The sequence below is a fragment of the Ixodes scapularis genome, unplaced genomic scaffold (assembly GCF_016920785.2).
Source record: "Ixodes scapularis isolate PalLabHiFi unplaced genomic scaffold, ASM1692078v2 PGA_scaffold0__279_contigs__length_252992795, whole genome shotgun sequence".
Taxonomy (NCBI): domain Eukaryota; kingdom Metazoa; phylum Arthropoda; class Arachnida; order Ixodida; family Ixodidae; genus Ixodes; species Ixodes scapularis.
The window spans coordinates 200,416,160-200,435,087 of record NW_024609835.1 but is presented as its reverse complement, the minus strand read 5'-3'; the positions used below and the strand labels follow the sequence as shown (position 1 = coordinate 200,435,087).

General features: G+C 43.1%; 1 protein-coding gene across 1 annotated transcript in view; it reads left to right on the top strand.

The window, feature by feature from the left end:
• The window catches only part of LOC8043461 (roundabout homolog 3), a 182,638-nt gene that overhangs the window by 148,271 nt on the left and 15,439 nt on the right, over positions 1–18,928 (top strand). The window contains exons 9-11 of the mRNA XM_042293861.1: positions 182–209; positions 871–953; positions 7,079–7,212. Of these exons, the coding sequence (XP_042149795.1) occupies positions 182–209; positions 871–953; positions 7,079–7,212 (245 nt within the window). The remainder of the gene's footprint in view (positions 1–181; positions 210–870; positions 954–7,078; positions 7,213–18,928) is intronic.

Sequence of the window (18,928 nt, the reverse complement as noted above, 5' to 3'; positions counted from 1 at the left end):
TGTGCTACTTGCATTAGGGAATGTATACACAAAGATTGAAAGAACTGAATGTGGATATCCATGGAGCTACCATGGCTTGAATAATACATGCGTGCAACAAAACTTACATGCTCTGAAAGATGATAAGAAAAATTCAGTCTCACAACTAAATGTTTTTATTTTTTTAACATTTCGCTTTTAGGTTCCCAAAAGGAGAACATGGAAGACAAGTAAGAATTACTTTTCTGAAGTTATATTTTATATAGCAAAGTATTCCATTGTAAATTTGTGCTACAACGTAAGTTGCCAAATGCCGCAGAAAACGGTCTCATCGGCATAACATGCGTGCTGTTCAAAACGAAATATTAGGTCTTGATAATCCTTCAACTGAAACAGAATTAAGTCACATATGATGTGCCTCAACTTGTCAGTGTTTTACCAGAAATACCACTCAAGTATTGACGTAACTTCAAAGCGAAATTATCTTCACTCTCAAATATAACACCCGATCTGCATTCATTCCCTTGATTCTTGCACGAGCTACGACAGTTGCTATCTCACATCCGTGTGCACTATCGTTCGATCTTACTCGCATTGGTCTTGTGGCACAAAAGTCTCAACACGCAGCTGAACAATTATTGTCATAATAGCGCAGATGCTTCTTTTTAATTGTTTTTAAACGATGTTCAGGTTTTCTCTAAAAACAAAATTGCCAATGAGCAAAGGCAAATAAAGTACTAGAATCTATCTTTCAGATCAACGTGTTGAGCACCTTTTCTTCCCTTCTTTCAGTGATCCTTGTGGATCAGGTGTACACAGTTTTCACGTCTTGAAAAGCTAACGTGAGAACAGAATACTGATAACCAGTATGCAAATTAACGTTTCTTTCAGGTCATTAACGCTTCTGAAAAAGGATCCAGATGAGTCGGTGGACCTGGAAGAGAAAGGCCCCGACATAATACCTGCTACAACAGGTAAATTTTGTAAGCTATTTACCTTACTTTTACTTTTATATCTTACGAAAACTAGCAATATTTCGCAGTTCTCTCTTATATTTACCTAAATGAACGTTTGCTAAATAGTGTTGCGAATTTGCTGAACTTCAATAAACCTGTTATATTCAACACTGACAGCGAACTTTATGCATATTTTGGGTTACACGCTTAAAATGTATTTGTAAGTAAAATAAATCTGTGTGCCCTGAAAACTGCAACGCGTTTAGGTTAGGCATTAAGTGAAACATTTTGCTCCGAAATGTCTTCGTCCGCGCGTAACAATGTATTTGTCACCTGAAGTCATAAATAACATGTTGCACTGGTAAAATCAGTTTTTTCGTGGGTTTAAAATGAACCACCTATTCTATATCCATATCTAGCGTAGTATAGTTCAGTGATCGAGCAAACAAGCTATCATGGGTTCTTTCATACAGAATGTTTTTTTTTTCTGTCACATTAAATAAAAAATATGCTACGCTTACATAAACGTTACTAGAACACTCAGTTATGAAACTCGCCGTCGAAACCTGGGCCGCTGGCGTCCACCGAGACCGAGCTAAATACGACTACAGCGCCACTCTTTATCATTTGTCTGTACTGTGGTCACATTGAGCTTTTAGAAAGCATGTTTTTGCGTAAAAACAAACGGAAAATACTCTTTTTGTATGAAACTTGTTGGATTTTATTACAAAATGAAGGGCGCATGATGTTACTATAATCTTTAGTTTGCAAGGTTTTGCGGAACAGTTAATATTGTTTTTATACAACCATGCATCAGCCGGTTCCTTTCAGGTAGCGCGTACCGACCTAGGTGCATTTTAACTTCGATAGACATTCGCGGCGCGTCCGCTGGGGAGACGGGGGTGGCACCCCTGTAACCTCTTCCGCTGTATCTGTTTCGGCACCAAAATGGCCGATTAACGCCAAAACGGAAGTCATGTGCGGTTCCTCGAGTGGCCACCGTGAAAGAAATGGCGGCATTGTGTTCGCCATTAGCTCGGTTCTCGTGGACAGATTAGGGCCACTTTTTCTAAGCAGTCTCTATGGCAGTTTCCCAACTGAGTGGTTCTAGTAACGTTGGCTTACATGCAGCGTCCAAGCGACAGATTCAATTATTCCGCTAAATTTAGCGGTGAAACTGGTGTCAAGTGAAGTAACCAAGTCACGTGGCTTCAAATCGCGTGACGTCAATTTGCTCGTTAAATTTGGCGGAGATATTTATGACACATTGGTGTCATAAATCGACGTCACATCTTTCTTCTCATGTCAAGTTACGTGACATCAATTTCCTCGCTAAATTAAGCGATACAATTGACGCTATGTGATGCAATTGCATCACGTGACAGGATGATTTTGCTATGACGTCAATTTCCGGGATAAATTTAGCAGAGAGATTGATGTGACATCATGGAACGTCAAGTCACGGTCCGTCAATTTACCCACGAGATTTAGCGGGGAAATGGACGTCGCAGCTTCGTCGTCGTGTCACTTGACGTGTCTATAATTTTTCCTGTTGGTGTTTTGTGAAACTGACCTTGCGTGACTCTAGGTCTAATGATTCAGTGACAACGAATACAGCGTAAACCACACGTAAACCACACGTAAACCAACCCAACTTAACATGGCGTTTATCTTATTTCGAACATATTCTTAAAGAAAAAAGAGGGGAGAGTTAGAAGAGTGCCATTTTCACCATGCAGTTATCAGGATCGGCGGACACTAGCCGAGGCAATAAACGCCATGTTAAGTTGGCTAATTTACTAAAATTTGTTCATTAATGTTCCAAATATTAGTTTTAGGAGTCATGTCGCAATTGCAGTGTTAATGGCAATTGCTATCACAGGCCAGTCCAACTTAAAGCTTGGGGAAAATAATTTTTTTAGTAGTAGTCTGGAACTTCTAATGATTTTTAGGTCGAATTAAAAAATGCGTGCTAACAGAGCGCTGTGTGGCCTGCACCCAATGAAGCTTGGAAGAGTGACGTAGAAGTTTTGATTCATATCATCACCATCTCGCCAGCGTGTTCTTGACTGGTGTGCTGGGGACAACAAGTGGCGACGTGACTGAAACGACTGCATCGCACTGCTAAGCGATATTGTGGAAGGCCTTGCGGCGCTGTTTTTGCGCGCAATTTTAATAGCCGTTTAAAATTGTGAAAGTTGAGATCTAAAAAAATGCAACCATATTTTCAGAAACTTATTTTAATTGCTCAGGCCTCTAATAAATATTGCCGTTCATACTGCGATTGCAACATGACTTCTACAACAACTATTTACAAAGTTAGTTAACCACGCTTAGTTAATTAGCCATCCTACCATGACGGTTTTCCCCTCATCTAATGACCGCCGAGCCCGATAAGCACATGATGGAGACGGCACTCGTTCAAATCTCACCCACTTTTATTAACCAGAATATGTTCAATTTAAAATCAAAACACCCAGTATTCATCTGTTCATTCACACCAGAGTCTCTTCGTTCTCCCAGAAAAAAATGTGTGGTTTACGCTCAACGCATGACGTGCTTTTGTCAGCATGATGAAGCTTGTATAAATTTTTTGTTTTATATGGGATACGAAAGGTCGCTTCCCAATCTCCTATCAGTGTGGAACGTGTACATTTGAGGCAAAAGCTTAAGTGGTAGTTGTTGTAGCTCACCAATACAATTGGAAAATACAATGCAAACAAAAACAACAGCACCAAAAAGAAAATAAAAAAAACGTGTAATGTTTGAGGAATGGTGTAGCGCACCGTACAACGTTGTCATAGCCTCAAGAAAAGAGCGTTGAGCGTCGTATTTGGGCGGGTGCGGGCACAAATGAATGCACAAATGTCGTGCGGTGTGTAATATTTTATGTACTCCGTTTCGGAGTACATACAGCGGCAGCATGGCGGTGGCCCTTTCGCTAAGAAACTTCTCTTGTTTTTGGCCTCCTCTAAAAACACCTCATGCACCATAACTGGGTGGAGCGTCGCGGCAAATTCAAAAAGACTAATAAACGTGCTTTTACAGCGGAGCTGTTAAGGGTTAGTTTCCCCAGAATCCTGTCCCCCGCAAAGAAATGAAGACACCGAACTCGAGACACCTACCGCCATCTATGAGCGACGGCGAAAAGCCAGGTATCTAGTTGCTGCCGTCGCTCTTAGATGGCGGCAGCCTTTCCATTCAGGCTCGTTGCAAAGGTCAACACGCTCGTTGCAAAGAGCAAGCGCCGCATAAATAAAAAAAAATGGCTTGCCGACTTGCGCCCGGCCGTTAGTTTCCATTGTACAGCTCCGCTTGCTTTGTTCTTCGCCAGAGTGCAAAGGCTGAAAGTTTTTATCGAATTTAGCTTATTTAAAATTAGGGAGGTATAAAATACACAAATGCTTGAACAAAGAACGTAAGCGCATTCGTTATGGCCTCTATGTTAGTCGCGTAGGTGGCTGTAATTCATTTGAGTGCGCTTACACGGGATGTTAGATTTAAATTTTAATGTGCTTTTAATCATTCAGAAAAATGTGAGATTGGTGTAGAAAAATCAATAAACGTTCAAGTCGAAGAATAAGACAACAGTAGGAGAGCGTCTACAACTATTGTCTTTTCGTTCTACTTTAAAGTTATTTCTATATTCCCGGACTGTTCTCTCATGTTTTACATTATGAGTAATTACCATCAGCTCTCCTGCACAAACACTGTTTTTTTTCTGTTAGATTTAAGGAAGAAAAGAGCTAATAGTTTGAAGAGGGCCGTCTTCATTATATATGCATCAGGATCGGCAGACTTTAGATGAGTAAATAATCGTCATCCTAATTTGAATAATTGACTAAAATTCGTTATTCAACGTTTTATTTTTTTCGTTTCGGGGGTCATGTCGCAATTGCAGTATTGACGGAAAATATTATTACAATCAAGATGAATAAAATATTATTAAAACGAGACAAATTTCTTTTTTTTTTAGATATTAATCGGTCAATGTTCCCGTTTCTCCGCCCCATTTAAAGATGTTTGCGCGAAAGAGCGCTGGAAGCCCTGCCCACAATGACGCTTGGTAGAGTGGCGTTGGCGCTTCAATCACCACGGTACTTTCTTGGCAGCGTACGTGTCCTTGGTGTGCGTGCCGGTGACAGAAATGCCGATGTAATTGAAACGACCGCAGGAACACAGATGCTTCTCACCGGCGTAAACCTTGAATATCTGCGAATTAACAATATAGATAATTAGAACTAACATTTGAACAATTCCGGTGCGCATTACAGGAATAAATATGTATATTTGTTTTATGTTTGAATGTGTGTGTTTGTGCATGGCATTTGGATGCAATATTTAGTTTATCGCGCAAACTTTAAGATGCGGTAGAACGCAACAAATATGTGCTTTTTAATGTTATTTGCAAGAACGCTATAATGCACACACACGAACTCTGCAACCGAGCTGGTGCGGGGTAAAAATATATATTAGTAGCAATGTTAAAGCACTGAGAATAGGCATTGTTTTTAACTGAAATATTATGGGAACGTCTAGTTTGTGTTTTGCAGTGTGTGTTTTCTTATGATATTGTCATAAGAGTTTCTGATACAGGTATGGATCTAAGAACTGCTTCAGAGAGTCATAAATCAATAAGAGAAGCCCAAAACGCATAGCGCCGGTGGTGACGTCCCTAAAAAGGAGAAAAGTCAAAGCCATATCTGATGATAGATATCTACAAAGCGTAGCCTCTCACTGCCAGAGTATGGCGAGGCTGTTAGAAGCTCTACAACGTGCGGCGGTAAGGACTAACACATCTGACACGCCTTGCAAATTTCGAATTCCAAACGTACATACCTGAAAATGGGCAAACGAAAGTAGTTTGGCAAGAAGTTTATTTTATTTTATTCAGAACTCAAGTAAGAGGTTGTAAAACATTGAAAATAGAGCAAAAAGGGCAGCCCTGCATTTCCTATGCCCTATACCGGATGTTTATCGTCTTGACACTGGCTTGTGACCTTGCTCCCAATAGCCATTTCTCATATCTTACGTTGAAAGTACTATATATCGCGGTTATCTTGAACATCACCAGCCTCTGCTATTGGTTTATAGCTTTCTTGAGCTAAGCAAACCCCCCGGAGGCGGACTAATAAGCCAGTATGCAGAAAAGGAACAGGCTGTATAGGGCAATGGAAACAAACAGCCTCCGTTTTTTTTTTTTTACCTTAGAACTGAGCTTTTAAAAATTAACTTTAAACCTTGTGTAGAAACTACACTCGCATGCCCTATTTCAGGAATGTATGTTTTGAATTTGAATTTCGCAAGGTGTGTCAATTCTGGTAGTCCTGACGGCCGCACCCGTACATGTGAAATCTATAGAGTTAATTTTTTTCTCTACTAAGCAAACGTCACTCACCTAAAAGTTTGGTAAAAATTCCCTAGCATTTTCTTTGCTTGCTCAATGGGAAATCTTTCATAAAGAAGACTGGAGTTATGTTTATTATTTTTATACAAGGTTTTACCCATAAAACTAATGCGAAATTTCGTTCTTTTACGCTTTTCACTTCTTTACTTGTTTTCTGAAGACTGGTGCAGGTTGGAACACCGAACATCGCACAAATATTACGATATAAGTAATTTGTTTCACGACATTATAAATGAAAGGAGGATAATTACTGCTTATAGATCTTAAAAATGTTTTCGTTAAAAGCATATTTATGATTTATATATTATAAATACATACATGCTCAGTAGTTTTTTTTTGTGTTGTAAAACTACTTTCTGTGTTTTAGTTTTTGTGCGATTAGACTTTAGCACATCCGGTAGATGCTTTGTCATATGTGCCTTCTAGGATAAATATAAAAATATGAGGAAACTAATGCCTCTGATAGTAAGGGTTTTGAAAAACAAGAATATCAAATTCGATGTTCAATGGAAAATAAAACTTACTCTTGTACACTAATATTTTCAAAATAGAAAGGCGGTAGATATCGCGAGTCAAGTTGTGTATTTAAAACATACTTAATTCTAGACGGAAGGTACATCGACATAGTACCTTTATTTAATAAATTTGTTCTAAATATAAAATTGTACATGATATCTAGAAGTTACTTTGCTATATGTCGGTAGATATGTTTACTGACATTTCGGTTTAATTCTAGTGTTTTCAGGTTACGATGCTGCCCATGAAAAAATGGTGGTGTTGGCAACGGGACTCGACTCGTATACGTCGCCGGTTCAAATGAAAGAAACTCTAGACAGTTTAGGAAATCACAGAACTGCATCGCCAAAGAAGGTGAGCCCAGGGAATTTCCCCTCCCAAGCCTATTTCAGTTAAACATGCACATCTAGTTACGCTATTACATTAATATTTTTACAGGTGTGAGGGGATACCCAGACGACCCCTCTTTTGAATATTAAAATAATAAAAGTATTAGAATCAACCAGTAGACTGAAAGTTGCACATGTTTAAAAAAATGGAACTAGAAATGTTTTAATAATGTTCTTTATTGAGCAAAAATTATATGAAAATTACTCAATTATATATGTTTGTATATATATGCCCCACTCTGAGAATGAAAGCGACTGGTCTCAATGTAATAATATTTCTGTGTAACGTTCACTTGCACTACTCTTAATTGTCAAATGGGTACTTTTCTTCACTAGAGAAAAACTGACTTTCAAAATGTGATTCGAAGTAATGTATTTTGAAGATTGCAGTTCTCTGAACCTGTACTGTGCCCACAGTTATTCAGTATGGGCCTTGTTCAATACCCATGCTGAAGAAAGATTTATACCCTATGTATTCCTCTTTTGTCTCTTGATGAAAAGAATAAGGTAAACACATTTCGTAGTTCAAAACAAACTGTTTGAAAGTTTAGCCAAAATGTAATGATCAGGAACATAAAACGAATCTCGTATATCGATTGCATTTCCTTCCGCATGCAAACTGACAGACCCGAAACGTACATAAGCAATGCTAATTCGTTGGCGTGACACCATCTTACTGCGCATGGTGCCAAAAACACCAAGATGATGATTGGGCGCTAAAGACACTTGGAGACATAAATATTGGTGGCTCCTTAATGAAAAAGAGCTTCAATGTAGACAATAAATAAAATAAAAAGTGCCAGAAACATCGCTCCTTTCCTTTTTAAGTTACTTATTGTAAGCCAAACATCTAATCTTTTACGCGAAGCTCCCCTCGGTCGGCCGCTACGTTAATATCTTGAAGCTGAACTGAAATCACAGCATCAGCGGAAGAGAAATCATTCATCTATTCCTATCGTTGATCTGTCTGGTTACCAGCACCCTAGTGAATCCAATAACATTTGATAATACGCAAATGATGGTGATTACTCAGAGAGATGCGTTTATTTATCTGCGAACTTTCCGCAAACATCTCTGGCGAATCCGCCGAGCGGCATCAACAAACTGGTATCACTCTGGAGTTCTCTACGACTAGTTCTTGAAAGGAAACCCTTCGTTAGTAAAAATAATGGGAGGATGTCGCCCAAAATTTGCGTACAACACGTATTATAAATTCGCGGACTCACAATATTGTTGCAGTGCGTACAACAACTGTAATAATCCTTGAATATAAGCCACCTTAAAAAGATTGGCTAAGTAATAAGGCAAGCAGCAGTGCATTTGCTGTAGCTAAGATATAGTTTTTATTAGATTGTGTTATCACAGTACAAAATAGATGCCGGTGATGATGAAAAATGGTCCTATTATAATTGTATTGTATATCAGTCTTTCAATTTATTTGAACTTCAATTCCAGCAGGTAATTGTGTTCCAAACATCATTTGTCGGTTTTCAGAACACGTGCACCTTGCGCTTTGTTAGAATGAACTTTCTCGAGCTAGAATGTCTTCAGTGTGCCGCTTACATCCATGTGCTTGAGAGATCGTTCGATTGGTTGAGCACAGGCACATGAAAGCCAAGGACAATGGCTATCTGAAAACCATCACTCAAAAATAAAACCACGATAGAGAGTACCAGACAGTGGCGGCGTAAAGAACCAAAAAAGGTCATGACAGAGGTCGGTAAACGGCTCGTGGGACCAGAGCAGTTTATACCGAGAAAACTTGGCCAATTGGCGGAACGTATTGCCCATTAGAACCAACGGATATAGCGATAGCACAAAATGGCGTTACTTCTTTGTCTTTTTTATTCCTCAGAAATCGCATAAAGTTCCTATGAGTGAGAGCCCCAAAATGGCGGACGGAAGTGCTGATTTCACCGGTTGTCAGACTACGACGATGTGGTTGCGGGCTGTCAAGATCTCCATAAGGCAGCCAAAGTGTCTCAATCTAAAAGGATATGAGTGGGACTAACCTGGGTGCACGAACCATTGCACGGGCCCGAGGAGACGCGAGACTTGAGCGATCACCACTGAATGTTTATAATGTATGTATGTATATAGAGCCGGAAGGTTATTCAGCCTGAATAGGTGTCTGGTATCTCGCGTCTGATCTGTAAATAAGAAATTTAGCTAGTGTAGTATAACACCTAGCCCGAGGTTTTTAACGTGCATCACGCAGTAGTGATACACGACCGCTCCCCTACACGATGCTGATCCAGATCGAAAAGGGAAACGGTGAGGATTAAGCACAGGCAGCCCAGAATCCGTGGGTTTTTGCAGCGCGAGCTTTCGCTCCACGTGTTCCGAGCTTACATGCGGTAGATCACTCGGCCACGGGTCTCCCCTATCACCACTGGGATTTCCACCGTTCTTGAGGAAACATCCACCAAGGTAGTTCGCGGCTCACGAGATTCTTAGAGGTTTTTAGGAATGCGAAATTCAACCTTTCTTCCCGGGCTACTTGTGGTGACCAGGGCTTAGACTTCTGGAATGCCCTGAACTCTGCTGCGAACAAATGTTCTCATCGGAGTCACAAATACCATTCATATCCTCCACAAGCTCCTCTGCCCTTGAAAGCTACACGCAATCCAGCCCCATGTTTCAGAGAAGCCCTGAGGAGGTTTATGAGGTCACCTAAATATGACGATAACCGACTGTGCTGGCTTTAAGCATCCTAGAAAGCTTCAAATCATAACGATACGCAGACGTTTTGTCTAAAAAAAAACTATAAAACATCTCAACTCACCGAGGTCGCCTCAGTGTATGGGAGGAGCATGTTCCGAAACCAGGACCACTGTAGGCAAGCGAAGGATCCTCGCGCCTCCTACAGGTGGACCCGCGGAGTTGTAACTCAAATGTGCGCGACTCGTTGCTCGTAAAGTCCCTCGATTAACGCTTTGCTAAATAGTGACAGCCATTGATGTGTCGGCTGGTTCTCCCATTTGTTCGTGCCCGCGTTCCGTTTCTGGTTAGGGGGGACATGGCTGATTTGACGTGATCTCACTCTCGAGTAACGATTTGGCACTTTGACTTTCGAAAAATTATCCAGCGTCTAGCGTTGTTCCATATTAATTGTCACGTGACATGACCCTCCCGGAGTTAGGAAGAACATGGCGGACTGCGCGCCGGCAGATGACAGGAGCTAGGGGAAGAAGGCGGGGCAGGAGGACTTGTTGCTACCTCGCAGCGTCCATCTAAGAACGTTCGTTGCCCGGACAACCCGGACGCTTGGACTTCGGCCAGTTTCTTTAGTCGATAGTTCTGTCATGCAGACAAAGTCAATCGTGTACCATTGCTGTCACGCTTCATCGCGTCATGGCTCTCGCAAACCTGACATCGATGATTCAGCCCAGCGAGCCCGCGCTCGAGAACGGACCATCAGACGACCGAACACATCATTCCCGCGGATGACGAACACAAGCAAACATAGTCCCCTGTTTTTTTTTAAATGATTCTTGCGGCATTACCTTCCCTCTCCACGAGAAAATCACATTTATATGAAGCTAATATTTGCTCTTATCCACATAAGCATGCATATTGTGTTAATAAGAACGTTTGCAATTTCCACGAAATGTCGCATTTCCATTTGTTACTTGTCATCCTGGCTACTGCAACATGTTCTTTTCATCTCCTGAGATGACTTCGGTGTGTCGCGATCTATGATTGCTGTTTCAATAGAACAAATTGCCGCGCGTGATAGAGAGTAAGAATGTCTGGGATACAAGGAGCCCGCACAGTGAGTTATCGCCCTTTTTAGGCCATCTCAGAAACCTCCTCAAGGTCCCTTTAAGCTACCTTCACTCGGGAAAGGCGACGCGGAACTGTGGTTCATGAACGTCGGGCTCGGTTCCGTGACCACCAGATCTCCTCAGTGTCCTCACAGAAGTGCCGGTTCGACTTCGTGGTGCGTGTACTACAACAAACTACCGCCGCGGATGTCCTCGACATTCTTCCTGCCTCACCTGGCGACCGATATGATAACTCTATGGAAGAACTTATTCGTGCTACCGCAGCCTCTGAACAACACCGCCGATGATAGCCGTCTGTTCTTTATCACTGATAATACGGCAAATATTATTTTCTGGTCGATACACGTTCTAAGATTAAGAGTAATGCCTTCATTAACAGTATGCAATCGACGCCGTCACCAAACCTGTTTCTTTCTTTAAGCGGTAAATGGTTCCCCGACCACAACTTTCGGAGAGAGGTCGCTCACGCTGCATATTGTCCAGCATCGTACTTCCTATGGGTGAGTTTAATCGCCAAAGTCACCCGTCCTATTATTGGCACCGAATTCGGTTTATCAATGTTATTGTGAACGTCGGTGCAAGAAGATTATCGACACGGATGGATAAAATAATTCCGATCAAACGATCTACCACTCACTCCACTCGTTTCAAAAATCACGACTGAGTCTTACTGGCGCAACATTATTGGCAAATATTACACCCTAAAGCGTCTACCTGTAACTGAACACCCAGTCAAGTACATCGTCATACATCGCATAAAGACAACCGGTCTACCTGTGTGCTCCCGCAAACGCCGTCTTGCTCCCGACCTCTATCAAGTGGCCAAGACCGGTATCAATCATGTACAGTAAAAGTTGGGCCGGTATTCCCTGCAGGAGCGAACTGACCATCTCAATAGCACATGGTCCTTAGGAAGACAGACAATTGGGAACCGTGCGGGAATGTTAAGGCATTTAACAGGGCCCCCTACCCCATCCCTCACATTGGTGACTTCAGTGGTGCCATTTGAGGTTCAACAATATAATGTAATATAAAACTAATCAAAGCCTATTAGCAAATTTCATTAGTGCCTTCCGATGTTAACACGACCATCTTTATTACACACTTTATGTTATGTGAATTATTTCGCATTGTTTTCAGCTTCCACATGCTGTGAAAAATTTTCAGAACTTTGCCTACTAGAACCTGCGGTGCTCTCGTTCTGTTTTTTAGCTGGACGGCACTCTTGTTATTATCCACACTTCTGAAGACACGAGAAATATCTTGAGACATATATATATATATATATATATATATATATATATATATATATATATATATATACACAACGGGCATGGTGGCGGCAGGCCGAAGGCGTGGGTATATAACTGAGGCGACAAAAACGCTTCGTGAAAACAGCAGCAAGGGACCATTTATTCTTCGCCGTTTCGGCCGGAGTTCGGCCTTCGTCAGGAGGGCCGGACTCCTGCCAAAACGTCGAAGAATAAATCGTCCGTTGTTGCTGTTTTCACCAAGGTTTTTTCTTCTCAGTTTATATATATATATATATAGATTTATATATCTATGTCTCAAGATACTTCTCGTGTCTTCAGGAGTGTGGATTATAACAAGAGTGCCGTCCAGCTAAAAAACAGAACGAGAACACCACAGGGTCTAGTAGGCAAAGTTCTGAAAATTTTTCACAGAATCTGGAAGCTGAAAACAATGCGAAATAATTCACATAACATAACATAACATAAACATAACGTAACATAACATAAAATTAGGCCCCAAAGACGTTTTTGTGAAACTCTCAAAGTCTGAGTTTGGTGTTTCCAAACTTGTGTTTCTTGGCTGTCACCTCGACTTAAATGGAGAAGTCTCAATATAATTCCTAGTGATAACTATCCGGACTTTTCCCGCCCCAACGACACTAACGAAATATTTTTAATATCTCAGCCTACACGAATTCTGTTGAATATATTTACCAGATGCGGCAGCACCACTAAAAGCGTTAAAGACTCTCCTGGAAGGAGTCAAAAGTAAGCCAGCACGCGTCTTGTGACTTCTGCATTCGCTGATGCTAGTTATTTTTCTGATTGAAGAGGTGACTCTCCGTCATGTTTTAATGGTGGACGCTTCTGACATGCAAGTTGGAGCATTGCTTCATGAGTATATTTGTGGTCAATAACGTCCACTTAGATTTTCCTCCAAGACCTCTCTCCCCTTGAAAGACGTTACAGCACCTTCAACTGAGAATCGCATGATATCTACCGCTTAGTCTGGTATTTCTGTCATTTACTCGAAGATCATTTTTATATACACTAACACAATCCACCCCCTTGGCAATGACGCACAGCTCCACGCATTCACCCCTAGAAGTCAGGCACCTTGCTTTTCTTTCTAAATTAAAAGACGTTCGCCACGTTTGTTTTAGAGCGCAGCTCTTAGGGGCCCGTTCCCGGCTTGAGCGGCGTCGCCGTCGCCGTCGCCGTCGCCGTCGCCGTCGGCGTAACCAAGGTCATCCCAAGGTCACGTGACCCCCAAGGTCACGTGACCCCTCCAGGTCACGTGACCCCTCCCAAGGTCATCTCAAGGTCACGTGACCCCACGTCTCCCAAGGTCACGTGACCCCTCGAGGTCACGTGACCCCTCCCAAGGTCATCTCAAGGTCACGTGACCCCAAGACCCCACGTGACCCTTTGAAGGTCACGTGACCCCCAAGTCACGTGACCCCTCTGAGGTCACGTGACCCCCGAGGTCACGTGGTCTCCTCCCCAAGGTCACGTGACCCCCAAGGTCACGTGACCCCTCCCAAGGTCATCTCAAGGTCACGTGACCCCAAGGTGACCCCCACGTGACCCCCAGGTCACGTGACCCCTCTGAGGTCACGTGACCCCTCTGAGGTCACGTGACCCCTCTGAGGTCACGTGACCCCCCGAGGTCACGTGACCCCCCTCCCCGAAGTCACGTGACACCCCCCCCCCCCCGAGGTCACGTGACCGCCCCCCCGGAGCATATTAAAGAATGAGGGGAGGAGGAGGGGTCTACCCTCCCCTCAGTACCCTTCACTCCTCCTCCTCAAGAGCTGCGCTCCAATTCGGCGTTACAGGTATTTGTAAACGGCTTTCACTTTTTCTTTTCGTTTTTTTTTTTTTGTTAACACAAAGTACTTGGTGACGCACATTTAAGGGTAGCTATAAACGCCTCCTTCTCTACGAATTCTTACATCGACTTTTCCCCACAAGAACTGGACTCCGAAATACTCAAACTTAAAACTGTCTATCGAGCTTTCCAGCTCGCTTCCTTTCGCAAGCAACATCAACTTATACAGTTTCTCAAGCCCTATCTGGAGTAAGGCCCATAAATATTATATTTATGCATTATAGGCATCTTTGTTTCGGTCAGGGGATGCGAGCGCGATCGTAAGAAACAACAATGTAATGCTTACTTCGAAAATAAAGCGGCATTGCAGCTTTTGATAACGCACAAGCCAGAGTCGTTTACGAGATTATGACAACGTCTGCTTATGCGTATTAGCATAACGTCTGCAAAACCTAGAACAAGCTGATACAAAAAACGATGCAACTAGTATTTTCAGTGTTCTATACAAACGATAAAGTGCGTTTTTCTGGCCTTATTTGGCATTTTTCTAATAGTTGACAAATTTGTATTCACCAATGAAGTTCCGCCAACTTAGAGTCCACAAACAACATAAAAAAAGCCTTATGATGCACAACCGAGACAGCACCATCAAATGTTCGATTTTCTAACCAGAATCGCTGCGGAAACGTGAAAGCCCACACATGATATGGTTTAAACTGCGCATAAAACGCAGACGAAAGGGAGGAAACACGCAACAGAGGACGAGAACTGCCTCGCAACTAAAGGCTTATTGCAAGAAGCCCAAGCAAATATATATAGAGCAACATAAGCATAATGTAACACACATCCGCCACTCCATCCGCTCGATCACCCAATCGCAACAGTGTATGTCTTCCATCCAGAACGTAAATTGCATATCTCTTTTTAGATAAGGGCAATGATGTTTCTGTCTTAAATTCCAGTATTGCTACAACACCTCCCACATCAGCAAAAGGTGTTGGAGATCATATCGAAAAAATAGAGAGAATGTTTAGGTTCTACGATGGGGGACATATATTAATGCGATAGGAAGCTTGACATCAATCAAGAAATTACAGTATCACTTCACAGACTGAAACCTGCTCACATGAGCAGAAAACCTGTGACTGAGATAACTAACGCCATGAACCTTTAATTTCTCCATAAAGGCTCATGCAGTTGAAACCAGTAGATCGTCTCTGGAACGTAAAGCTACAAGTTACATTGTGTTTCTATGTCGTTTTTTTCTATTCGTTGACTGTTTCATCTAATACGCATTCAGTTGCTATTCAGCGCTTTTTATTTTGCCTGTTCATTCCTCTGCTTCCGTTTTTTTTTCCACCGCCGTTTGAACGATATGTTTTATATATCATCTGGAAGCGACGACCCACGTTCATAACGATGCCGTGCGACCACCACAACAACCAAATATATTCTTTCCAAATATTTTCGCGAGCATTAATATGTTACAGACTTGACATCAATAAAATGTTACCGTACCACCTCACAGACTTGAACCTGCGCATATGACCAACACCCCTGAGACAGAGATAACTAACGCATACGCTTTCATTTCTCGAAAACAAAACACTCATGAAGTTGAAACCAGTAGATCGTCTTCAACTGCCTCTACAGTGGCGGCATCGGCAGAAACTCAGATTATCAGTAGGCCTTGACCTTACTACTATTACGGCTTACGCCAAAATGCCACGCGATGAATTCCCGTCTCATATCAAAGGGGGGGGGGGGGGGGGGGGGGTGGCTCCTGTGGCGGTGCAAAGAACACGACAGGCGGGTGTAAACGGCCATCAGAGCTGACCGGCGGACTCGCACCGTTGCACGGAACCCCAGGAGACATCAGATACGAGCAGTCGTCACGGAAATTGTAAACCTTCCTCGTAGTACTTCCGCCAAGCCAGTTCCCGGCTGTAGTAGTCCCGAGTCTAGGGGATCAATAAGGGTTTATTCCGAGACAACAGGTCGAAAAGACATGAGCAGGTGAAGAAGACGACGATCGTATTTTTCAGCCACATTTCCTTCACCCTAAGGAGGGCTTGTAACGGTCCGGCTCGAGACGGCTGCGAGTCGGATATCTCCTACTTGTTTCAGGCTGCAGTGGACAACACGAATAGACTTGTGTGTCGGTGGCCTCCTATTGGGTGTCATTTTGAGAAGGCCCTGCAGATCCATTGGGAATATTGGAATGTCGGGATCATTGTATGTCATCATTGGTTTCAGGTGGTCTGCAAGAAGCCAACGGTTTTTGTGATTTCCACCTGAAAATTTTTAGACGGCGTTGAAACTTCTTGTAGCAAAGCCTTTTATCCAGTGTTGTTTGTGGAGAGGATTCTTTAGGCAAACATTCTGTTGGATCATGAAGGTAACAGTTCCTTCGTCTTTCAAGGCGGTGTTGGGTTGGGACCGTACCTTGGAAGGCTTCAATAAGTTGAGAACCGTCTGATAGGCGCGGCTGGTGAGCAGTTTACAGGGAGGTTCTCCCGTTTAGGTATGGAGAGTAATCCGGTACTTAAGCAAAAAATCTGGAATGTCTGTCTTCCTCTCTCTTCCGGAGGAACGTCAAAGAGCAGTCGTGAACGTCTTCGCAACATGCTCTGCCTATCCGTTGGACTTGGGGTGGTACGGCGGGGTAAACAGAAGAGTAGTTCTGCCGTTGTCCGTGAAATCTTTAAATTCTGAGCTGATAAGCTGTCGCCCATTATCGGTGCAAGTTGTTCTAGCAGGCCATGACGAAAGAGAATATCCTGCAAAGCGTCGATGGTATCTACCACAACTGTGAATTTCATTACCATAAATGCAGACCATTTGCGGAACGCACCCATAACGTTGAGGTAACTCTGCTTATCCAGGGGTGAAAAGTCAGTGTGAGGCCTCTTCCACGGTAGTTCTGGAGCCTCCTAGTGGTGAACGGGAACCTGGTGCTTGTTGTCGCAAACAATGCTACAACGTTCGCATTGCTGCGTCGTGCGCTCAATGTCTTTGTCGATGTGTGGCCACCAGACGTACGACCCTGCCAACATCTACATCTTTGTTTGTCCCACGTGCCCTTCATGAAGAAGATCGATTACTTTGTGCTGGAACTTCCGTGGAACTACGGTTTGCGAATTCCATAGAATGCAACCGTTGACAATGGTTAATTTAGTTCTCTCCATGGAATGGTGTGAGGTTGGAGTCGGTCAACTTTTCTGGCCAGCCTTAACACATGTACCGGCTGTACTCGAGCGAGGACAGAGTCTAGCACAGTTTCAGTGGCGACGTCCTTTGCCATCACCGGTAACTTTGACAAACTTTGGGTGTGAAGCGCAAGCTCATGTTGTGGGGACACAGGTTATGGTGAAAACTTCGCTTGTCAATTCTTTGTTGAAATACTCGTCGGGACCTTCTGCAAAACGCGATAATATGTTCGCATTTCCGTACCCTGTCGTCGGGACGTGCTCAATCGTCTAGTTGTAGTTCATGAGTATGAGCGTCCAACGTTGAAGTCTGTTCGCCGATGTCATGGGGATGCCCTTCATGGTGCTAAAAATGGTTGTAAGAGGTTTCTGATCAGTGTAGAGCACAGACTTGCGTCCCCAAGGGAACTAGTGAAACCTTCGGACTCCAAAAACGATGGCAAGTGCTTTCTTTTTTATTTGTGCATAATCACACTGATGAATTCAGTGTCTTAGAAGCATGTGCTATCGGACGTTCCTAGCCATTTGATCTTGTGGCACATCACCACGCCCACGCCTTCAGATGATGCATCTGCAGCGAGGTAAACTGGCCCATCAGGGCTGAAGTGAACTAGGGCCTTCGTAGAGGTCTGTTGTTGCTTGATTTTTTCAAACGCATCTACTTACTCGGAGCTTTATTGCCAGGCGGTGTTTATACTCAGTAGCTTGTTCAGTGGCGCACATTTCTCAGAAGTATTCGGAAGAGACTTGCTGTAGTGCTGCGCAATGCCGAAAAGAGGTCTCATCTAACTGATGCTCTTGGGCCCTGGCATATTTAGAATAGCCGAGACTTTTTTTCGTGGAAAGTGGGAAGCCATCTGCGGAAACGACTTGCCCGAGGTACTTTACCCTTTCTTGAAGAGAGGCGAATTTTTCTCTTTTGAGTATGAAGCCGTATTCCTGTAGCCGCTGGCCCACTTGTTGAAGATTCCGGAGGTGTTCAGGAGTATCTCTTTCAGTGACGATGATGTCATCAAGGTAGCAGACAACACCGTCAGGCCCTCCAGTTACCTGGTCTATTGTGCGCTGAAACACTGCTGCGGCGGAAGTGACTCCAAAGGGCATCCCGTTGAATTTGAATAAGCCTTTGTAAGTATTCACCAGGAGAGCCGTTCTTGCCTCTTCATTGAGTTTTACCTGGAGATATGCCTCTGACAAGTCCAGCTTTCTGGATGTGTTGGCTCTATTCAACTCAGTGGAAAGTCATTCTGGACGTGGCAGTCGCTACTGGGTTATGTTGAGCTGAGGATTCACGGTGACACTGAAGTCAACACAAATTCAAACTTATCCATCCCACTTTGGAATAAAAATTATCGGTGTGGCCCACTGCAAGAAGTCCAGGGGCGTGAGAACCGTGTTTTTGACTTTCCTAGCGAAGAAGGCGAGGCTTGCAGAACTTTGGTTTCGCTTCAGGCTTGAACTGAAGGTGGACCTCGTGTTTAGTGCAAGACCCTAAGTCACCGGAGAGTAAAGTCGAAAGCCTTGCCAAGATTGTTTGAAGCGGTGCTTCGGCTTCCAGTTCAACAGATCGAATAAACAATTTGATGAGGTCTATCTTCAG